This window comes from Neopelma chrysocephalum, unplaced genomic scaffold, assembly GCF_003984885.1.
Source record: "Neopelma chrysocephalum unplaced genomic scaffold, ASM398488v2 Primary Assembly neopelma1_96821, whole genome shotgun sequence".
Classification (NCBI taxonomy): Eukaryota; Metazoa; Chordata; class Aves; order Passeriformes; family Pipridae; genus Neopelma; species Neopelma chrysocephalum.
Window position 1 is genome coordinate 709676 of NW_020925465.1, and position 24051 is coordinate 733726.

General features: G+C 39.4%; 2 protein-coding genes across 3 annotated transcripts; both read right to left on the bottom strand.

Annotated features, from left to right (window-relative positions):
* Positions 1 to 476: 476 nt before the first annotated feature.
* On the bottom strand, positions 477 to 23771 carry GTF2H2 (general transcription factor IIH subunit 2). 2 transcript variants are annotated; one of them, XM_027709668.1, is made up of 16 exons: positions 23767 to 23771; positions 11769 to 11824; positions 11599 to 11676; positions 10656 to 10692; positions 9947 to 10033; positions 9069 to 9119; positions 8554 to 8608; positions 7620 to 7725; positions 6600 to 6690; positions 6355 to 6442; positions 5663 to 5770; positions 4433 to 4496; positions 3450 to 3553; positions 1500 to 1602; positions 1170 to 1209; positions 477 to 742 (listed from the first exon to the last, which is right to left on the bottom strand). In XM_027709668.1, exons 2-16 carry the CDS (start codon positions 11822 to 11824, stop codon positions 623 to 625), a joined length of 1188 nt encoding a protein of 395 aa, XP_027565469.1. In that variant the 5' UTR covers positions 23767 to 23771; the 3' UTR covers positions 477 to 622. The 2 variants fall into 2 exon arrangements, with proteins under 2 accessions (XP_027565469.1, XP_027565468.1); XM_027709667.1 differs by lacking the exon at positions 23767 to 23771 and adding an exon at positions 15066 to 17114 and having other exon boundaries at positions 11769 to 11855.
* On the bottom strand, positions 17118 to 24026 carry MARVELD2 (MARVEL domain containing 2). Its single transcript, XM_027670269.1, has 6 exons — positions 22947 to 24026; positions 21402 to 21434; positions 19802 to 19938; positions 18756 to 18927; positions 18289 to 18339; positions 17118 to 17351 (listed from the first exon to the last, which is right to left on the bottom strand). The coding sequence occupies exons 1-6, from the start codon at positions 24024 to 24026 to the stop codon at positions 17235 to 17237; spliced, it is 1590 nt and encodes a 529-aa protein (XP_027526070.1). The 3' UTR covers positions 17118 to 17234.
* Between the last annotated feature and the right edge of the window lie 25 nt (positions 24027 to 24051).

Consider the following 24051-nt stretch of genomic DNA (forward strand, 5'->3'; position numbering starts at 1 on the left):
ATAACTGCAAACACAGCAGTAACAGAATTCAGTTAGCTTTGAGTTTCACCATTAAAACCTAAAATGTGTTTTCAGCACATTTATAACAGCTGTATTTGAGCTGTCTTACTGAAGGCCACGGTGAGTACCCACAATACTTGAAATTAATATATGAAATATCCACCAATTAATTGCTCAAAAACATCTTTGTGGAATCCTTGCAAAAGAATATTTTGATCTGTAGAACTCCACCATCCACCAAAAGCAAAAGCTTGTAACAACAGATATGTAAAACATACTTTCAGGGCTTCATTTTGAACAAATAACGAAACAAAAACAAATCACCACATTATCATAGAAACCAGTTTTATCACTTTCACATTTAAAAATATACACATTAGCCATAATAACAGCTGGAAAAAGCCAGAGCTCATTAGACAAGAACAGAGAAAATAGATATAAGTAATTCAGGAATATTATGATGCCACTGTTCATCCCTCTTTAACCATCTTGTTGTTCTGAGATGTGTCAGTTAAAATAATGTCTGAATAAAAAGAACTGTCTGAATGAAAAAAATAAAAATTGTCTGAATAAAAAAAATTCATGCAAGAGTGACATAAATAAAACAATTTCTCAAAGATATTCATATAGATATGGGAGCAGGATGCTCGTGAATACAGCCAGGACAGCAGTGTAGAGAATCATGGACAAACAGGTCGCATTCCACACAAAATGCATTCTGACACACTTTACATATGTAAACCTGTGTGGAAAGGACAGAAAAACAAGTCAAATTAAAAAAATTATCACCATCGTAGCACTACAGTAGGGCAACAGTTGTGTCAAGAAGACAGTGTAAATAGACTATGTTGCTAACATCACTGAAACTCTGAAACACTGAACTTAAAGTTTCTAACAGCAAGTATATCCACAGGGCTGAGCTCAGGTCATTGTAGATGCTTCCAAATGGCTAAGAGTGGAAGCTTCTTTATGCAGCTTCCTAGGAAATCCCTTCCCACACTTTTATAGACTTTGCAGTCTAAAAAGCATGGCTCTTTATCACAGACACCAGTTAACCACAACATAAACATCCACAAATATTTTTGTGGTCTTAAGACGACTATACTAAAGAATCACCTCTGCTTCTCAAACCCCTTAATGCAAATTCCAACTCAGCTCAACATACTTACATTTTGATCTTTCATTTCTCCCTGACAGCCTTGACAATACCTGAAAGCAAAACTGTGTTATTTTAACTGAAAAAAGAGTCAATCAGTGTTTAAAAAATATCTTATACATAGTAAAAATTCATGGCAATTATTTCAGCTATTCAACTGAACTCATAGATATAACTGTTGATGGGATCTACAAATATTTCTTAACGCCAGAGGTGCCCAAAACTACACAAACATTCAGTGTTTCCATCAGCAAAGTAGCTGCTGCCAGCTATTCTTAGTTTGGTGACAAAAAAATTACAGGAACCACAAGTACGCTCATTATCATAAATATGATTTGCATACCGTTCCCCCTTGTATTCTTCCAGTGGAACTTCCTGAAAAGCATCCAAAGGAAACAAGTGATGGTATGACCGAGCCAGGTGAGGTGCAGACACTAGTGTAAGACCTGCAAATAAAGAGACATCAAAATCATTACAAGAGAGAACTTACTGAAAAGCTTTTCTGTATAAAATACAGTCAAAAGGGAAAAAAATATTTTAAATTACTCAGTGGTTCAAAGCTTTCAGGAATTAAAAAAATTAAAATTATTTGTTCCGTTAGCTTCTAAAAGCCAAAGCTGTAATCCTTTCCAGATTTAAATCCAAATATAAAGAATAAGCAAATTACTCACATTTCTACTGAAAAGGTTTAACTGTGTCTTTAGAAGTACATTTACAATGCATGGTGGTGAAGTTAGGAAGCTCCTCTTTGGCAATGATGGCTCTGCTGTATCACATCACCAGTTAAAATGCTCTACTGCAGCCTCCTGTAATACTGCCAAAAGCACACCATAGCCCTGTTTCAGCTAACACAGGTCTGCTGGTTTTAACAGTTAATTTTCTTCACACTAACAAGTAAATGGATCTGTTTTGGGTTTGTTCTGGGAACAGGATTGTTTTCCTTACTGCCAAGTAGTGCTTGCACAGAGCCAAGGCCCTTTCTGCTTCTCACTCCACCAGTAAGTAGGACTGGGGGTGCACAAGGAGTTTGGAGGGGAAACAGCTGGGATGCCAGTCAGTCCCCCAACAGAAGAAAGGGATATCCCACACTATATGGCATCATGCTCAGCCTATAAAGCTGGGTGAAGGTGGAAAGGGGAGAACATTCAGAGTGATAGCATTTATCTTCTCCCCTCACTGTTACCCATGAGGGAGCCTTGCTTTCCTGGAGATTCTGCCAATGGGAAGTGGTGAATTAATTACTTATTTTGCTTGGCTTGCATGTACAGCTTTTCCTGTATATATTACACTGTCTTATCTCAACCCATGATTTTCTCACTTTTACCCTTCCAATTCCCTCCCTCATCCCACCAGGGAGGAGGGAGTGAGTGGCTGTGTGGGGCTGAGTTGCCAGCTGGGGTCAGACCATGAGAACAGATTAGCTGGGGCTTGGGCTGGCACAAACATCTCCATCACTCACATGCAGTGTAAGCATCTGAGCTCTTGTTCTGCCTGATCCCTGCAGCTGTGGAGAATCCACTGCTGATACAGGATTTCTCTTTTACACTATTCCCTTGCTGGAACCAAACTCATGCTTGTATGAAAAACTTGAAATGAAAATAGGATAAAGTGACCCAAAACTGTAATTATTTCATCCTCTTGCCAAATACACACATCTTGGTAATACCTATCACGTTTTAGTCATATGCCAGTAGAAGCTAACAGGACAGCACCACTCACAGTATTAATACTATAAAACATGCTAATCCTCCCTCCCACCCTCACTAAGTGCAAGAGGGGGAGGAATCATTGGTTGCACAGTCCATTAACATTTGCAAGACCAAAGGATTTCCATTTACAACTCTACGGTCTGTCATGTGTCACTGTGCAGCCTGCCCTTGGGGTCAACTTGGAAATCTTCCATTCACACACTCCCGGAGGTGGGAGGTCGTCTGCCTTTTTACTCCAAAGCATTCTATCTCCACAGCCTTGCACTGAGGAGTCTGGAACACTGGTGTGTCTGTCAAATCTGGATTCTTGAGAAATTACCATTCACATATGGATCACCCTTCTTCCCTAGGCTTTGCTTTAGGGCTTTTAGTTTATAACATTACACCAGGGGATATGATACAGGTTTACTGTTGCAGGTATATCCTGAAAGTCCCTCGTATGAAGCTGGCATCCCAGGTCACAGGAATGCAGGATTCTAAAAGCAGAGCTGCTTTTAGTTCCTAAGTATAATTGAATTTTTCCACTCCACAACTCCCTTACCACTAACTCCTACTTCATCCACTCACCTCTTCTTGCTACTTACCACAGATTTTGCATTCCACAGGAAGCTCACAGTATTTGGCTCTGCACTGGGGACAAAAATACCCACCCAGTGTGAGACTGGGCTCACTGTTGTTTTCCAATTGCCTACAGTAGAAAGAAAAATTCAGTACCTAAGAGATAACACCATACTACTACATTAACTACAAATATTACATAGTTTTCACAACAAATAATTTTAAAAGTTTCAGTAGATTGCACGCAACAGTTCCATGTGTGTCAGAAAGCATCTGACATGAGGAGATATTAGTAACTACATTTTTCCACAAGAACAGAACAAAGACCAAATTTTCTCACATAAAAGCACCAATGTATCTTTAAAAAGTAAAGTTATGAGTGACAACTGCATTGCTATTTCTACTTTGGCACAAAAATATTGTGTATTGACTGTAAGCTGCATGGTAGTGTACTTATTCTTTCAAATAGCAGACACTGTTTCCTTCTGAAAATTCAGACTCCCATATCAGCCCTGAAAATTATGATTCTTTTAATTAAGAAGAGTTCAGATACAGTAATCAAATAATGCCTATATTTTAAGCTTCCCTTTAAAGTTATATTAGGAAATAGAAAAAAAAAGTACTTCATTCAGATAATACCCTTCATCCTAATAATTATCTTTTATAATGATAATAATACCTAAATGAAGAACTGCACATAAAATTGGCATTAATTACTTTAGCACCTTGTAGCACCCTTTTGCCCTAATCATTGTATAACACAACTAAGCACCATTTACCATCTTTCAAAAATTTAAATGCAAAGTTTAAAAAGCATATTTAACACAGGTAACTCTGGTCACATACAGGATGTGCAAATGAAAATAAAATATCTGCTGAGAAGTCACAAGACATTGCTTGCTATTTTTTCATGTTATTTTGCAATATTTTCACTGTAAAGATTTTCTAAATATGACTAATTGATACTGAATTCTTATCAGCTCACTGAATTCTAATTAACTCTACTTACACCATGCTAAAGGAAGGCTTTGCATCCTGATCAGACAGGGAAGCAATAGTATGCTGAGGAAAACCTGAAGAGAAAACCAGCCCATATTAACAATTTTACGCATGCAAGTAATGTGTCAGTTTCATACTTCAGTGGAGAAGTTCAAAGACTATTCTAAATATTAAGGCCTATCTCCTTCTTGTTTGTATGCTATTACAGTAGAAATAATACACTCTTCCTAGGTATCAAATTCTCCCTAAAGGTCTCTACCTACATACACATATCCCTCAGCATACTTTCCCCAACTGAAAAAATGTCTTTTGATAGACTTTGTATTAACTGAAGCTCACTGGAACCCCATTTCTGAAGAACAGTGAAAAAGAAAACTATATGCAATGATAGGAAAGCAGAATAAGCACCACACAAATGTTCACTTAAACAACTAGGGGGAAATATTTTTATATATGCAGACACCAAGCCTATATTCACCTTCCAAGTGCAGTATACAACAGATGACACTACAGCATTTTATGGAGACTGTAACAGACACCTTTCTTTCTACCACTTATTTTTTACAGCTCATGACAAACGGACAGTTGGTTCTCCCAACTGCTCCTCAGGCTTTACCTATAACAAGTAAACCTCTTCAGTGTTTATATCTACACATAAAAATACATACATCTCTCTCTGCGAAAGGGGTGGATGAAAGTGAGAACTCAATGCTCTACTTTGTGGAATTACAGTTCCTACTTTGGTTTAACTCCAAGCTTAAATTTATTGAGAAACACATCAGGAGAAGAAAAGGCACCTAATCTGCACCACAACAGTGCTCTTCACAAATATGTACTACATGGCTAAACATATGGCTCTTACAATCAATTAATAGTTATGACAGTTGCCTTCTGCAGGGAAATAACAGGGAGAAACAAAATAATTTTTCATCCTTCATTTCTAAGTAGTACATTTTTAACAATTACTCTACAAGCAATATCATTCCACTTCATTATTCCCAACTTCTGTTGAGTAATTTCTCTTTTTTAATTGTTAGTTTTATTTAAAGCTGACTACTTTGCAGGAACAACACCAAGAAAACTTGTATTTCTTTAGCAAAATACATGTCAAAAAAAAAAACAACTGTGCAATGTCTTTATTAAGCTTCTTACTATTCGTGAGGCTTTAACACAGAAGATGCAAAGAAATAAAAAGACAGAGCAGATCTTGTGCTTGGAGTTTAACAAAACTGTACCATACCCATTCGAATAAGGGAACACTCAGAACTCGAACTGGCAGGTGGAGGACTAACGTGATGCATCAGCAGTTCCTTAAAATGACTTTCATCTAAAATCACGTGGTATGTTCCTGTCACAAAGAAATAAATGCCTTACTCGCAGGTTATGAGCAGTTGAGAATACAAACATACACTCCAAATGACAGAAAACAAATCAAGTAGAAATTTTTCCAAACCTGTTCCTAAAAACTAGCCCTGTTAATGCTACTGAAACTGACAAGTTGTGAATTTGGTAACACCAGAATGTTAAATTAGACATGAAGCCCCATAGCTTTTTTTCCCAACATTACACTGTAGTAATGATATTGTAAAAGTTACCACTGCAGCAATTAATATTAACATGTTACATTGCTTAAGTTCCACATCACATAGCTTAATACATGGAACAGTAGTTTTGAAAATATATCTGTTTCTTCTCTCTAGAGCTGCAGCTACCAGCTCATAATAATTTCACTTACTACTGTTTATTTCGTAGATTTGGGAAACCCTTGAATTTTCTGCCAGCACAATGGAAAATATTAATGAATAATATTTTATTCATTAAAATATTTTATTAATTAAATATCAAAATGCATTAATGAATTTATAAAACAGTTACTTAATTTTGATTTTAAACCTGTGTCAGTAAGATTACTACTGAACTTCAGATACATACCACCAGTTTCTCGGGCAAGTACTGTACAGACTCGGACTTCAGCACTTAGGCCGATGACAGATACTCTGATCTTAACTGCTTTTAAACACTTCAAATAGAAAAAGAAAGCATACTCAAATTCATGTGCAGAACAAAAATTAGTAAAAAGTCTTAAATGAAAATTAATTGGTGATGACACTGCAACTGTCTGTTTTTACTCTAATAGCTTGGATGTTCAATGCAGTAGTCAAACTTCAATTCTGTACCTTAATTAGATCATAGATGTTGGCTGGATCACATGTTGTCAGGCTGCTGAAGACTACCAAAATCTCTCTGCTTGTATGTCCTGGCATGTGCCTAAGGAAAGTACACAGTTAATTTACTGCTGCACACTAAGCTACTTGTATGATAATGTCTACAAGGACTTTAATGCTCTGAAGTCATAAGATGATACAATATGAAGTCGTCCACAAATTCTAATACGATCCTTCTCTGAGCGCCAGAATTTCACCTTCCATAAGCCAAACCCTTCCAGTACTTGATTGTGTAGTTGTTATCTAATTGTTTGCACTAATGAATCCCTTGTACCTTATCCACAGTCCCACAGGTAAAATTTACCTTCAAACTAGCAATACTACAGCAAGTCTTCTGACTTCTTAAAATAAAAATTTATAAGTGTAAATTCATTACTCTTATCTACTTCGGTTCTTAGTTGCAAACTCTCTTCCAGCTAGTCATTCAAATAGTTTTTTATGACACTGACTACTAACTTTGTTCTGTCAGTGTTTCTAGCTATAATCTTTTGTTCAGTCTTCCAAACTGGGATACATCTCAACACCTCACACAGCAAAAAATCGTTTTAAATCTATCCTACCTGAAAATTTATCTTTCTAAAGAATGCCAAAACTCCCATAAGATTACTGTGACTCAATGCTGCTTCTTTGCCTGTTCTCTTATCATTAACCCCTAACTCTGTCCTTTTCCATACCTCAGCCCTCCAGTAAAAAAAAATTGTGTCCTTCATCACAATATCTACATACAATCATCTACTTGCTTTTAAAATACTGTTGCATTTTATAAGCAGCACACCTCTAAAGAGAAGCATCTCGTGTTAAAAAATCAAATTCTGCACTACCAGCATATTTAACTTATTTGTATTGTAAGAGAACATAATTAAAAACTCAAGCCAGCATAATGCAAGATGATCCTCAGAAAAAAATTGTCTCTGCCTCTCAAAAAATTCACAATCACAAAGAAAATAAAAAAACCTCCACGTAAATACTAACTTTAAAGTCTGCATGGCCAAATTTAGGGAATTATATAGAGAAGGCTCTCCACTGCAGTTCATATCCACTGCTTTCTTCAGAGCAGTTACGTGCTTTTTTGAGTTTCCTGTAAGTGAAAAAAAAAAATCTCAAGCAATTCAAGTGATACAACAAGTTATAAGAATTGAAATATTTAAAGTATATATGCAATGAAGTGTACTTATACAACAAGTTTTCAAACTGTGACAAAAAACTGTTTATTTTTTGTTAGAAACTGATGTGCCAATCATAATGCAGAAAACAATAAAACAGTGTATTAACAGAAAGACATTTACTCTACAGGCACCCAGCTGTTAGAAACTTCAAGAAGCCAACAAAATAAAATCACTGTTGTGTATCATTAAGTGGTCAACATAAGTGCAAAGTGTCTCACAAAGTGTTTCAGCAAAAAAAGAATTTAGTTTCTTCTGTTATCCTCAAAGAACTGTTCAAGGATTGATTCATCCTCAACTTCCTCAATAAAGTCTGCTTTATCTCTGAAGTCACAGAGATTGCTGTAACAGCAGGGAGGAACCAAAGAAACCCTGCTTTTAACATCTGATCAAATCTCACCATACACACAGGTGTCATAACATACAAAATTAACAAACGGTGGAAAATTAACTATAGGGGAAACAAATCATGTTTTATCTGCAATCTGGACAAGACGATGGCAAAAAGCACACTGTGCCACTTCTAGATCAAAACAGATCAAAATAAAGACTATGGTTTCAGACGATTTGCAATAATTTATCTTTTAAAAATACGTTAACATCACTTCCAGCAGTGTATCAGGTAGAATTTGTAACATCAATGAAACAGACAAAAACATCTCCAATTAAAAAAAACAAACAAACAAACAAATAAAAACCCAAAACCAAAAAACACCACACAAAACCCAAAACTAACTCCCTACCTGAGAGTTCTGTCATTTTTTCAGCTCTTTTACTCTTGGTTACAATTAAGCCAATCTGGAAAAGGAAAAAAAAAACAGTCAAAAATTTTCTTACCAAGTTTTAAAAGAGGATGATTTATATTTTTGCTATGTTTTGCCTAATACTTCTTTATGGATCAGAATTACTTAACCATACAAGTCTATACAAGTTTTCTTGTAACTGTAACAACAGCAGCCCAATGTGATGCATCAGTTAATACAAACTGTATATCTCCAGTACTTTTGCAAAAAAGAAATCTTTGAAAATTCCAAGTGCCCGAAAAAAAGTATAATCAGGTCTTCTGTGTCAGAATTGATGCTAGGAATAAGAGAACAGACAGGTTCTTATTTTCTTTAGTTCAGGCAGAAACAAGAGTTTCACTAGATGGGATGGGAAGATACACATAAACAGAGAACAGTTTACTAGATACTGTTAAAACTAAAACTACCTTTCAAAATAGCTTTCTATTACTTGTTTCTTGTATGGTTGTACATACCTGACTAATGGGATTTTGGTCAAAGTACTCTTCAACAAAATATTCCAGTAACTACAAAGAAAAGTTAAGACTGTTAAGAACTAATTACAGTTTTGTTCCCCATGCATTAAACAGGTGATATTTGCAAAAAAAAATCTAGTATCATTAAAGGGAAAAAAAAGCTGAGGAAAACAAAACAAGGGAATGAGGCGTTCTTTTCTATTCGTCTTTCACCCCAGCCCTTCTCCTTCATCCCATGTTACCAATGCAATGCAAATTTCAGAAACTTGTCCCCTTTTTACTTTATTCACGTCATACATTCAAGTTCCAGATTCCCAGTGGTTCAAATGGAGGTTTCCAACACACCACAAAGCATCAATCTGTACAAAATCATCAAAACCCAGGGATTCACACTATAGTGTTATTAGGGAAGACCATATAGTACAATATGTACAGTTCAAGTCCCCCATACCTAAAACACCAATCCAATTCAACTCCTGACTAACACTCTTTCAAATCAGAATTAATTAAAAAAACCCAACTGCAAGAAAAAATACAATTCTAAATTTTCTGAAAACACGTCTGTTTTCCTTTCACCCCCTTATTATGGGCAACAATTAATTTCCACATACTTTTCATAAAACGTCTTTCCCTAATATATCCTTATAAAGTGCTTTTACTGTACAGAAGTACATGTGCACGGCAAAATATTGTCACACTATACAAAAACCAGGAAAATAACAGACTAGCAACAGAAGCAAGGGGAAAAAAAACAGGGATGACAGGAAAGATGAGGCTACGCATATACAGGAGACTGCAATTCTTTCAAATGCAAAATGTAACTGGGTTTATAAAGGAACAGTGGCTTAGTAAGAGAACATTTTTGAGTCCAGAAATACCTTCAAAGTGCAAGTAAGTCTGTTCGGTTTTAAGTCTTGGTCCTCCATCGTTCTTGATCCATCAACAACCACATAAAGGTGACGCATCTGCATTTCCACCATAAGCGAAAATCACTCACAGAATACATACTGAACTGAATTCCTTATTCCATTTACTTAAAAAAGCCACTAATGCCTCCCTCAAACTGGGAAAATTCAGAATATTGAGCAATGCAATCAACATCAACTGAAAAAGTAACACATTTGTCCACTTTTCCTTCAAAATGAAAAAAAAACCCAAACCACTTCTCTCGGAGAATACACACTGCTATTTTCTTCTCACGATAAGCTGCAATACATGCACAGCTGGAACCTTCATGTTTTCATCTGAAGAACTTAGTGTTGGACTAAAGCTACGTTGTTATTTACAAGCTGCTTCAGTTACACCCATTTTTCACATAAAGGGAAATGGACAGTGCGAGTACGCGTGATCCCACTGCAAAACACACCCCGTGTGCCAAACCTCTGAATTCCACCTCTGAATGCTCATGCTGCACATTCACCCTGCCAATGAACAAAGAATGCTCAAAAAAAAAATAAAACTGGTAGGAAACACAAGGTTTGGTCTCAAGCACGTTAGGTCAGAAGGAGTGTCTTTCAGTGCAGGAACACCGACTCTAGTCAAGTAGCTTTGGACCGAGGACAGAAGAGAGCGAAGACATCAAGATACCATTCCCAGTCGAACTTGTCCATGGTGTTCATAGAGCCTAACAAAACACAGAAGGATTTAAGTAAGATGCAAGTGAAGAAATGGCTCCTAAAACAAAAGCCCAAAACAAATCCTAAACTAGACTTCTGCCAAAATATGGAGCAGTAACAAACTGAAGACACTTATTTACACTGAAAAATCTCACAACTCAGCCACAGACTTCTCGTCTCTCAGAAGAGAAATAAAAACTATTTGCTACAACCAGGTTTAATGAAGCTTTAAAATTTTATCCAAATTTGAATGTTTTAACATAACTTGAAATAAAGCAAAAGTTAGATTTTTTTTCTGGTAATTTTTCTGAAATTTGAAATGGAAATCTGGTCCCATGATACCAAACCCCAGCTTCTGTTGTGATAGGACAAAGGGCAACGGTTTTAACTAAACCAGAGTGGGTTTAGATTACACATAAAGATGTTTTTATGATGGGGGTGGTGAGGCAGTGGCACAGGTTGCCCACAGAAGCTCAGAGGTTGTAGACACCTCATGTCTGGAAGTTTTTAAGACCATTTTGGATGTGGCTCTGAGTAGCCTGGTCTAGTGGGAAGTGTTGCCCATAGCAGGCAGGTTGGTACTGGATAAACTTTAAGGTCCCTTCCAACCCAAACCATTCTATGATTCTATGATTTGTATATTAAAAAATGTGCTGGAGGATTTCTCTAAGCTGTGCACATTGCAACTGCAGTGCTCTGCACCGCGGTCCATCAGATCAAGACCTGCAGCTTGCATACACGTGGGGTATCCAGCCTGCACACACAGTGCTTAGATTAAAGCTAAAAGTTCATTTTACAATGTCCCACGGTACAATAAGCAGTAGGCAGGAAGCATGAAGGAGTAAGGACACAAAAACCCACTTTCAGTATGATCAAGCCAGGGCTATCTGCAGGCTTGTGGCCACGAAAAGTACCTTTTCCTCTTTGCCTTGAAGAGGATGTCATCGATGGTTGCCTTCAGCGAGCCGGATTCGTCTTCTTTAAGAATTTCCCTACGCAAAGCAGTGTTAGCGAGCGGAAGGGAGATTTTTCTCTCCCCTTTCGCCAGAAATAGGGTGAGGGAAGGGAACGGGGAAGAACACACCATGTTCTTTCGTAGCCTCCTTCCCAGCGCTTGGTCCGCTCGGGTTCGTCATCCATCTCCGCGGGGGGCTGAGGCGGCTTGGGGGGCCTGACGGGAGACGAAGGGGGCTCGGGGTAATGCGGGGAGCCGAGGGGGGCTCAGGGGGCCGAGGGGAGCCGAGCGGAGGGCCGGGGGCAGACGAGGGGTGCTGAAGGTAGTCCGGAGGCCGAGGGGAGCCGGGGCCGCCGCCAAGCCCCGCCGTCCCGGACACGCCCGCCCTCCTTCGCCTCGGTGCGCCGCCAAACCCTCCCGGCCGCCGCCCGGGCCGCGGAGCGAGCGTTCCGGGGGCGCTCTGTTGTGTTTTCCACACCGCCTCCAAAGTGCTCCCCGTAAGTCGTGGGGAGGGTGAGGGCGTAAGGAAAACGCCTCATGGAGACATCGCTCGTGCGGGCGCCAGGCCCCGGTGGTGGCGTTTCTGTGAGGTGCCCCCTCGCTCATCTCTCGGAGTCACGGCACCGTCTGGGTTTACCTGTGTTTCTGTAATTAACTGAAACAATTCTAGTAATTAACAGGAGGACCCAAGAGCCTGGAAAGGCCACGCTGTAGCACTGAATTTTAACACGGTTATGCTCATAGGCCAGTTACTTAAAGCAGCTGTCTACCGCCCTGGTAGCGAAAGCAAACAGTTTCAGGTATTTTGATGTTACGTGTTTATGTTTTGCATCTACCTGAAATAATTCTGAGCATCCATCTGATGTCACCGAGAGTTTCCATTTCGTAAGCATCGCAGTAAGGATTAGGTCAGAGCCAGCTGAGCTAAGCACTGACTGCTCTGCAGAGCAACCCAAACTCCAGGGATACAGTGGAAGTGTGCCAAGACTGGGTTTCACCTCTTCAATTACAGGAAAGGTGCTGAGCATCCGTTCCTAAGGGGGAGAGGGGTGCGTCATTCTGCATCCAAGTAAGACAATAAATGAGGAAGAAAACGTGTAAACAGTGGTAACACTTCCTGAAACAGGAGCAGGGAAAAACTTGCCGTTTCTGCTGTACCCTTAAGCCTGTTGCGCTTATCGGGAGCAATTTATAAGGGAAAGAGAAGTGAAATTAACTTGCTTTCAATTAAACCATACCTGGGGAAAATTCACAATTTTTTTAAGGAAAGCAATCCACTGAAGATAGGAAAAAGGGGGATTCTTTAGTTTGAGAAGCCAAGATTTGCTTCTTGGAACTGAAATATCTGTACTTTGATCTATTCCCATTAGAACACATGCCATCCTTTCTTTAGGACGAAAAAGTCCAATTTATAAAACATTGAAAGGGAAAATGGCTGCAAGCTGACAATTTTATAGGAGAAAAACGAGACTTCTTTCAGAACAGCGATATTTTTTATTGTCAAGGCCAAGAATTTCAATACTTGACTGGAATACAATAATTTTGTAGATTATAATTGTCCAAGTGCTTGAAATTCCATCACAATTTTGAGATTAACAAACTAAATACTGGTTACCTTCTCTTACAATTTCAAATCAATTAAGTTTTTCATTGCTGTGAGTATGCTGTCATGGAAGCTGGTCCACCTATTATGCTATCCAAACTTTTGGGTACATTGCTTTATCGGGCCTGAAAAAATGTACAGTTCAGTAAAAAGTATGCAGATGTTGCCACACTTACCTTGATCAAGGATATCCAACTGTTTTCAAAGACAAAAAAAGAACAAAAAAAGGTCCAGTTTGGAAACTATTAAATTTATTCCTAGAAACTAAGTTTCTTGGGTAATTTCCTTTGTAGATCTGTGGAGACAGGAGAGCGTTTTCTAAGAAGGATAAAACTTCTTGTTATACACAGGGTCTGACGACAGGCTGTAATTGGAAGCAGACACTACATGCCCGTGGATGTAGGACAGTATTACTTGGTAAGATTCAAATACATGTTAACTACACCTTCTGCAAAAATCCCGTCACACGAGTAAGACCACACAGACTGTTAACATGTACATGCAAAAATGTAGATTCACAGAGTTGAGCCCAGAGACTCTGCATGAAGAGACTGAGGTGATAATCATTTAATAACTTCAGTTTTGTCTGGAGTATACCTTCTATTCTTTCAGGATATCAAGAGACTACTTGCCCTGATAGCTCTGATGGTAACTAATTTTCAATTCCCTCTTAATTTTTGTCTTGATCCGACTTGCTTCAACTCCCAGCCATTTATTCTTATTTTGTTAATCTCAATTTCTTCTATAGATGAAAATGTTTCTTAAACTAATAATTCTTCTTTGGCACGTTCAGAGCACTGTTGACAACTGATGGGCTGAGAGACCACAGAGAAAAAAACTCCAGGCCAATTTAGTATATATGATAAAAGAGCAGGTCGTTTAATCAGGCTCTCAGGCCCAGGGGAATACATGCGACACACTCGCACACAGGCAATGGTTCTATGGTTTTATAATAAGGTCCATCCAATCCCAGATTTATCCACCCCCTCGGTTCTGCCCAGTTCTGCCCCTGACACATCCCTTCGGGAACTGGGTCTGGGGTCTTTGGGACCCCTTCTTCCTCGTCTTCATCTTCACAGCAGTACAGTCCTTGGAGCTCCTCCAAAGTCCTGGGCTTGAAGGTCACTTTGTCTGTTGTGGTATCTCATTGTTCAGGCCTAGGGTGCAATGTTCTTAAAAAGAGGTGTTTTCTACAATCCTACCTTGAAAAGAAAACTAAACATGCTAAAGGAATTTAGAGGATTTGATATGAAATGGGGTAGTAAGGTTGGGTATTTGTAAACTACGATGTTAAAGGGTAAGCTACATTAAAATCTACATTTACTACACAACTACTTCTATATACTACAAAAAGCTAAAAAAATCCTAAAAGCTCTGAGGCATCACAAGACAGACCTTTTTCAGTCCTCCGTTGATAGGTTAGAGCAAAACCAGCTGATTGTATGCACCAAAAGTGCCTTAACAGTCCTGAGGCCCCAAGAGATACAGGACTAGGCAAGTAACTTACTGCAATGGTTGCAACATGTTGCCCTGCTGCAACCTAAGGATGCCCTGCATGCCTTGGGATGGTAACTTGGGAAGTCCAGTACTGAAGTAAATGCCTTCTCATGAGGCTCCATGCTAAGCAAGCCCACTGCCATGCACTGCACTAATCCTGTTTGGAACCCAAAAAGCAGTCAGAAACGAACATTTCTCTCCCCAGCTTCTCTCTCCAACTTTTGGAAAACCCCCTTGGCCACAAGGGTGGCATCTTTCTAGGAAACATGGACCACACCCAGTAACATAGCTATCCACATAGAGCTGTCTCCACTTGGTTTATTTGCCTGTTCCAGCCACAGGCATACTGTTCCATTTTCCCAGCTCCTTTGTTGGAAACCTTGCAGTAAAGGGTAAGCACAATAGTTCTTCACAGGTTATGGAGACACTGTCTGAGAGACCAGGAGCCAGTTCCTCAAAGACTGAAGCTCAAGACCACTGTCAAAGAGAGCCTGGGGCTGGATGTCAGTGTCCTATGGAAAGAAGACCTATTAAGGGTGCAGACTGTGAATCTTTCAAAGAATCAGTCAGCTTATTTCTAGCACTTTATGAACACCAGTTGAACCTTCAAGTTGCGTTCATCTTCTCCTATAACTGATGCCATGCCCACAACTCTCACTGAGAAAAAAAAGAGAAAACTGGATGCAAAGTGAGAGGTCATTTATTTAGATTTTGGGGATTTGGACAAGTATTTCTCTTACAAAGAAGAGTTTAACAAGTATAAAGCGCAACAGGTATAAACATTTGGCCCATCTCCTTTATAAAGTAGAGAGATTTCCTGTTTGAAATTAATACAAACCAGAACCAGAGAGAGTGGCATCTGAATAGAGAGGGAGAACAAGGCTGTCATCTGATTTCAGACTGATGAAAATGTTGAAGCACCTTCGAGGTAGATGGGACTGAAGGTTTTTAAATGAAGAGGTGCCAAGTTTTCAAATTCTCTCAGTGTTCCCATAGTGTTTTGTGCTATTTACTTCATCCACTAAAACTCTTGGAATTAAGTGGCTGATAAAAGTGGAATGTCAACTTTATAAATATGAAAGTGGGTGTGCGGCCATCAGGATTGCAGTGTGAATGATAAGGGCTGAAAAGTCAGAAGGGGTTTAACTGTCAGAGTGAGGTATGTTAACAGAAGTGAAGGACGGAGGTAGTACTACCATGACCATTCTGAACTGGAAACGGCTTTCCTGATGTCTTTCCTTTAAATTAAGGCAAAAGTTAAAAACTTTCTTTTAAAGAAAAAATGATCACTAACAAAAATTTGCAATAACCTTAATCGGAACAGTTTTTTCTAACAAAATGCCTATATAAGCAATAGAGTAATATGGCTGTGGTTTTTATATTAAAATATATTTCAGAACAGACAAATTGAGGTTGTAAAAAACTGTACAAAGAAACTATCAATGCTTTTAACAATTTTAGTAAGTAAAAATAATTAACAAAGATGTGAAAAAGGATACAAATTTTACTGGCTTATGAAAACATCTACACATACATACCTATCCCCATGTTAATATCCCCAAGAAAATATAAAAATATATATTGAATTTATGCAGATATGCTCTGGAAAGAATGTCTGTTAATATGTTTTACCTGGCCTTATAAATGATACTAACAATTTATACTTTGAATTAATTAATTTTGCTTAACTCTCTGAATGCCGAGTTCACAAACATCTGCTGCCTAGACAAAATGTCCTGTTACTTGCTCATGAAGAATAAAGTGTTTTGCCTTTAAACACCTGTACTCATCATAGCATGACCCAGAAATGGCATGCAGAGCCTAATGACATATAGCAACACTAATGGAACATTAATGTGAGTCCCATCCTGTACCTCTATTCCATGTATAAATTTGTTGCATCATCTCTAAAGAGGGGAATAAAAAACCCAAACCAAAGTGCCCCTCCCCACATTGCTTAAATAGGAAATTATTTTTCATCTCTTGTTGGGCGAAATTCAACATCATTTCTGGCACACAGTACAGCATTTGGAAATACAATACAAAAACTCTTATTCTGGATTGCCAAAATTATTCAATATGATGAAGCACTCCATCAAAACCCAGACAGAAAGAACAGCTCAGCTGTTCCTGATATCATTTAAATACCACTTAAAAATAAAATCTGAAATTGTTAACAGCATTTCTATGCAAAATTTCCACATGGTATTTAGAACTGCCTTCTCTGGTGGGCTTTGCAGGTTTGCAAACACAGTATTTTCAAATAAAGCATTCATATTTAAGAGGTCAGGATTCCCACTAATGAAAACAGAATGTTAGAAGAGGTTTTCTAAAGTTATCTGATAACTTCAATTACATTGATTTAAAATTGGATCTTCGTAAGCGACAATGATTAACTAATCCCCGTAGCTGTACTGTTCTGAGTAAATAAATAGGTTAAAATATGCATATCAATTTAAAAAACAGAAAATAGCATCCATGAAATGAAGGCATAGCTAAGTTTCTACATTCCAATTCATAACTTTATCATAGTCCTGAATTCGTTGTTTTATGTGAGAAAGCTTATTCTTTAGATATTCACAACGCTCCTTTTTCTCCAGAAATGCAGGATCCTGCCAAAAATACAAAAACCTTTACATTAATATATTATGTTTTCATATTCTTCCAAGAATAGTCTATTTTCAGTTATGTTCTTGACAAAGGACAGTATATAAGTTGTCTCCAAAATCACATTTTTTTTCCCCTGGACACAATTTTTCATGTCCTGCTTCCCCTTCCTTCACGAAAGGCTAGAAAAAGATGTTCTGCTTTTATATGTTGTAGTTACTTAGTAAACAGAGCAGTTTTAAAACAGAAATCTCCAAATATAAATCTCATCCTACTACTTTATAGATGTGTTGTAGTAAGTGCAATAAATCCCCCCCCAAAGCTATGAAGTTAGTTTAACTAATATGGACACAAACTTTGAATTCCATGGAGGAAGAAAAATGGTATTTGCAATGTATTACAGTTTTAATGGAACACAGATACACATTTGCTCTCCACCATTAAAAATGACAAAGAGAAACCTCTGGCATTACACTGAAAATTACTTCTTCAGAGTGCCTAAATCCCATGCCTCAAAAAATACAAAACTACTTTTCTAGGGTAAGATTATGTTTTTTGTTATTATCTGTTGGCTGCGTCCGTCAGTGAACATAAACGAACCCCAAATGGATCCCAAAAAATAACTAGTCTTCTGAGTGCAGAATGCTAAGAGATGAAACATACTCTCAGAAGACGAAAACACTTAAATGTTTGCTTGTGGTTTAGGTTTTTCTTCCACATCTGGCTACTGGAATCATCATTCTCAAAACAGGTTGTTGGCATGAGTGTGTGGGTGTGTGCCCTAACTTTTCCAAAGTTTTAGAAGAGAAAATACACATTGTCCTGTCGTGTCTACAGATACCCTGAGCTAGTGAATTGTGCCTAGTGTCAGAACTGTTGGCTATTTACACTCTCTTTGCTATTAATTAGATTCACTAGCAGTGTAAATCTAAAAATACTTACATTTTTTTTCTTCTTGTATTCTTGCAGAACTTTTGATATCCTTTCCTGTTCCTAATGAGAGACCACAGATTTTTAAACACTTTGAGTATGCTCCATATCTTCATGTAAATTCTACAAAATACTCATCAAAAGCAAAATTCTCATTATAGTTGTAACATTTCAGTTGTAAATCTTGTATTTGAGAAATAGTGGAAGTATATTAACTGTGATTCACTCAAATGTAAAAGCTACTAGTATGAAACAAACAAATAACAAACCCCCAGAAAAGCAGGTATATGTCTTAACTTCAACTTGGTGTTCTTAACAAACGATCAGACAAGATGTCACATATATGGGAAAACTTTCTCTCCCACCAAGTCACAGCCAGCCCTACAAAACACTGTGTCCTAGCTAAAGACAGTCAGAAACTACCTAATAATACCACCTAATACCATTGTTTTCTGTGAGCCCATTTCACAGGTACTTACATATATGCTTTCAGGATGGTGGGGAAGCTGTTTCAGCAACGCATCCAGCTCATCAAACTTTTTCAATACAGCATGAACTTCCACAGACAGTTCTTTATACTCAGCAAACTGATCATTGAATACTGCTTTGTACCGGTCTCTCATTTCATTTGTTTGAATTACTGGGTATTTCCTTAAAAAAAAAACAACAAAACAAACACGTTTTCAAGAACTAGTTTTAGAGATAGGACTTTTTAACAAACATTTGGACCCTTCACCTTGATAGTGTATTTCTGTATTGCTTGCTAATCTCACAACCTGCTGAAATCTGCATGCCTGTAAAGCACTGAAATCACAGAATGGCTGAAGTTGCAAGAGACATCTGCAGTTCATCTGGTCTAACCTCCAGCTCAATCAGGGCCACCTAGGCCAGGCTGACCAGGACTGTGTCCAGATGGCTTTTGATATCTCCAAGGATGGAGACTCATTCTCTCTGGGCAACCTGTGCAGACCTTCACAGTGAAAAATATTTCCCTAATATTCAGGTGAAACCTCCTGGGTTTCAGTTTGTGCCCTGATCTATGGCAAATAGTATAAAAATTACTTAATGATCTCGTAGTTTATCACAGAAAGATCTCCCCTCTAAAAGGCAGCATGTTACAAATTTAACACTTAGAAAGTACAAGAGTAGTCAAACTTCAGGAGCTAAAAAGGCAATTTCCCATGTATTTTACTTTTTTCTATAATGTCTGTATGGTGGTCTTCTGTTCCTTTGGCACTTACTGTACTTGCTAGATGATAACTTTCTGCTTTAACATTTGAGGTGTGTGTGGGTTTGTTTTTTCCATTAAGATTCTTTATTTATAATTACTGGTTTATGCCACTGAATGCCACTGATACCAGCCCCCATCCTCTCTATTTTTTAACATTAACTTAATAAAGAACCGTGAGTTCAGACAGCACATGCATGGCATAGAAACCAAGTGTGTATATATGAGAAATGCTGGGTGAAAAACATCATTCAAGTATTATCCACTAAGTTGGTTCACCAAAGTCAAGTCACTTACGCTAAGTAGTCTGGCATCACTATAGGTTTAGGAATGTGGCCTGCAGGTATATGACCATTAAGTAGTTCTGGTTTTCTTTCCACAGACTTAAGCTGCCTGTAACTGACTTCTTCTCTTGGTCTGTCATCACTTTCATACTGCTTTAAAAGAAAAAGAATTTCTTCTTAATGAAGTCAGTTTTACATAAACCACACAATATGCAACTCATTGAAGACAGGGATACAAGCACCTAGTAGCAGTAGGAGCAAATAACAGGTATTTCTTACAACCCTTATTGTAATTAGAAAATTGGTAATGAGTTACAGTAATGTTTGTCACACGGTATTCTTCTTCAGTTTGTCATAACAGCGGTACCAGTGACAGATAAATACCCAAAGAAGGATTTGGAAAGATTTGTTTGCCTGTCTTAAAAAAACAAGTTAAGGAAGTTTCTTTGGATATCCATCTAATTTTTGAATGAACAGGAATCATTCAGTTCTCTGGAGTTTCCTTTTCTCCTTGTTTCCTATCAGCAGAATCTCAGAATATGCCAAGCTGAAAGGGACCCACAAGGATCACTGAGTCCAACTCCTGGCCATGCACAGGACCACCCCAAGAGTCACACCATGTGCCAGAGAGTATCATCCAGACACTTCTCAAACTCTGCTGGGTGTGGTGCTGTGACTATTTCCCTGGGGAGCCTGTTCCAGTGCTCAACCACTGGCTGGGTGAAAAACCTTTTTCCAATATTAAACCTAAACCTAAACACAACTTCAGGCCATTCCCTCCGGTTCCGTCACTTGGCACCACAGAGAAGAGATCAGTGCCTGCCCCTCCTCTTCCCCTCACAAGGAAGTTGTAGTCTTTGAAGAGGTCACTCATTGGCACAATTTATCCCTTGATCCAGAAATAAAAACGTGCAGTCTTGTTGGAACACACAGAAAAGGATCCTGATCCAGTAGCGAATAAACAGAGAAAATAATGGTAGGAAATTCACAGCGTCTACAGGAGACATTTTAAATAAGGCTAAAATTAATACACCATAATTCCTCTGGGAATCAGCATGTTCTGTTAAGATCCTATAGAATCTTTGCAGCATATGCAACCACACCTTTGTGTGGCAGAAGCAGTAGCGTTGCTGATGCTCCAAAACCAGCAAGGTCTTTGGAGCAGTCTCAGAAACACAGGAAGAAACTCAACTCAAGGAGGACCTACTGTGCTTCCCACTGGTTCTCCTGTAAATGAAGCACACAGCCAGGAAGAAAGTAAGTCTAAAACCCACCTCACATCTGACCTGCTGTTTTAGTCACCTGCCAAATCCACTGATAAATGCTACAGAACTTGTCACCTTGTAAAAGAGGGTAAAAGAACATACAGAGGCAACCATCGGATCTGCTATTTACAGTCTATTTTATAACTTAGCCTTATTAGGAGTAACTCCTTTACGAGCTTCATCCGAATCTTCTAGGTAGGAGAATGATGTACAAACTAGGTTAAAGAATTAAACCTAATCTCTTCCCAGTCAAATAACTAAATAAATAAGTCAATCAAAATAGTCACAAGAAAAAGAATAACAATATAGAATTACCAGTAAACATAAAAATAAATTCCCATTTCCTACCTTCTTTTCTGGAAAAGAGGACTGTGTTTTCATCTATCAAAAAAAAATATGGAAAGAACTACATTTTATTTTCAGGAAAAAGAGTATGCAAAAGCACAGACTCTTAAAATCTAAACTTTTTCAAAATCATACTGTTAAGAGAATTAGATTTATATTTAGGTACGAAGAAATTTAGCATAAGAATATTTTCAGAGCCATCGATTTAAAGACTGTTTAAGAAGAGTAGAAGGAAAACAACCACCCAAACCCCAGAAGGATTTCCCAGAGCATAGCTGTAAGGAACAGCTGGCAGGAAATACTCCATTCACTTCCCAAGTTCCTTTATTATTTCACATTCCAGCCCACGTTAACTCACTAACACTCTGCACCTTAATTCATTGTGTAGAAAACACAACAGAGCCCGAACTGGTAGCTCAACCTGCAGCTGTTTTGCACAGTACTCTCCGACTGTAACCTCTATTATAAAAGCATTGTGTTTAGAAATATTTAGTAATTGGAATAAAAGAACTTGGATAGTTACAGGGAAGAACAAATGCCTTCTGTGTAACTCCAGCAATCACCTCATTCTTGCAGAACATATTATAAGTTGGTTAAAAAACTTTTATGTACTCTTCCAAAGTTTTATGCAAGATGATGAACTGGGAAGCAGTGCTGGAAGTGCTGCAAAAGAGTACGCAGTCACAGAGCAGCTCTCTCCTACTAAAATCACTTTCATGCTGACCGCTCTTTAGGTTAGGCTTATGTAGGCTTCACGTGCCTTTATTTTTATGCTATATTAAGTCTTATCATTTTTTTTTAAAGTTGTGGGGGTTTTTTGGTGTTTTCGCATGAAGGAAGTTTTACACAAATGACTTGAATTCTCCAATTAAGAGTGTAAGTCTCTGCTACTATAGTTTATCATTAACCAGATGCGTATTGAATGTTTTGAGTATGGGCAAGGCCTGAAGTCAGGCAAAATACTTGCCTTGAAAAACATAAGGCTGACGGAAATCTGACACACCGAAATCTAGCCCACTCTGTTATTACTATTATTTTTTGATAACCATTGTAAGGAAAGATGAAAAGAAGTAGCTTGGAGTTTCGTTTGCAAAGTAAAAAGTATTTCGCGTTCTTACATTTATTCGCACTAACACTTGATGCGCTGAAAGCAGTTTTAAAATAAATGCTAGGTGGCTTTAAGCCTAACCCTGCCGAACAGATGAACAAGCACATTGTTAATTTCTTCCTTTGTTTGGAAAATACACACCAGGAAGTAGTTCATCAGCTGACTCAGGAAGAGAGCCTAGTATTACAAAGAAAACAGAGCCAGGGTGAACTATTAAAAAAAAAAAAAAAAGAGTCCAAGAACTTGGGTCTGACATCTTAAAAGGTCTTTCATCTAGCAGTCTCAAATAATGTAAGACTGGTTAAAATTCACCCTGAAGGCTATGGACCTGCTGCAGAGAGGACATCTGATATGACTCCATCTGCTACACGGTTAAGACGTCACAAGTGCTCCCTATCACTCCGTACCCAGTAGACAGAAAATGGTAACTAAAGACTTACCTCCTGTTCCATTAATTCCCTGCGCCTCCTAGCCCCTTCGTGCCTCCATAACTTTAGAGAGACCACTGCACTAATTAGATAGATGATCACCGTGACAAACAAGAAGATGATTGCTGCAGTCTGACCTCCTTCCACACGGCAAAAAGATGCGTTTATCGGTGTCTTAAACAACTGGTAATAGCAGAGCCCACCTCGGTTGGTGTCGTTTACGTACACTATGGCAGCCGACATGTAGAGAAAGAACAAGGCCACATTGATCCCGAACTCGGTCAGAGGCCACCAGTTGGAATCAAGGAGGATAGTCCGGTAGTACATGGACATGCCCAGCACTAGCAGCACTATCGTGACAATCCACGCCATTCCCGCCGCCACCAGAACGAAAGGCGTTTTGGGTCCGCTGTAGGAGTATCCGCCGTAGGCGCTGCCAGCCCCGTATCCGTAGGGCTGCGAGTACCCGAACATGTTGTACCACTCGTTGTCCTTGTGCACGTAGGCGGTGACACAGGCGAAGACGGCGGCGCCCAGCAGCAGCTCGGCCACGCCGAGGATCCTGAGCAGCCCTGCCCAGGACTTCATGTAGGCGTACCGCTGGTGGTACTCCTCCACCCGCTCGCTGTACGTTCGCCCGGTGCCGGCGCGGCGCTCCAGCGAGCCCAAGGGGTCACCGGAGGGCAGCATGGCCTCGGCCTCCTTCCCAGAGTTGTAGCTCCCTCCCGACCCCCCGTAAGGGTCCCTGTAGGAGCCGGGCACCGCCTTGGTCCCCGGCTGCGGAGGGGCGGGGGTGGCCGGCGGCGAGCACTCGACCCCGTCCGAGATGTACCTGATGTCGGAGGCCGTGCTGTCCCAGCTGGAGCCGGGGTGGCGTCTCCCTTTGAAGAAGTTCTTCCACGAGTCCGGAATGAACCGCCGGACCGGCTTGAGCTCGGCCGGCCCGCTGGGGCCGGGGCTGCCCCCGCCGGGGCCGAAGGGCGGCTGCAGGGGCAGCGGGGGCGGCGGCAGCGGGGCGGCGGTGGACGCGGGGCTGGCCCCGCGGGGCAGCGGGGACCTGCCGGGCCGCCCGCCCTGCGAGCTCCGCGACATGGCCGGCGCTCGGCGCGGCCTCGGG

What these genes read in the sequence shown, in the direction of transcription:
- GTF2H2 (XM_027709667.1), bottom strand. Translation starts at nt 15,094, where the DNA reads ATGGAACAGTATGCCTGTGGCTGGAACAG. An exon ending in TTCAAGGCAAAGAGGAAAAG is followed by an intron (nt 10,693 to 11,598) that starts GTACTTTTCGTG and finishes GTGTTTTGTTAG; the next exon opens with GCTCTATGAACACCATGGAC. An exon ending in ACATCTATGATCTAATTAAG is followed by an intron (nt 6,443 to 6,599) that starts GTACAGAATTGA and finishes TTCTATTTGAAG; the next exon opens with TGTTTAAAAGCAGTTAAGAT.
- MARVELD2 (XM_027670269.1), bottom strand. Translation starts at nt 24,026, where the DNA reads ATGTCGCGGAGCTCGCAGGGCGGGCGGCCCGGCAGGTCCCCGCTGCCC. An exon ending in GGGAATTAATGGAACAGGAG is followed by an intron (nt 21,435 to 22,946) that starts GTAAGTCTTTAG and finishes TTTTTTTGATAG; the next exon opens with ATGAAAACACAGTCCTCTTT. An exon ending in CCTCTTTTCCAGAAAAGAAG is followed by an intron (nt 19,939 to 21,401) that starts GTAGGAAATGGG and finishes CTTTTAAAGCAG; the next exon opens with TATGAAAGTGATGACAGACC.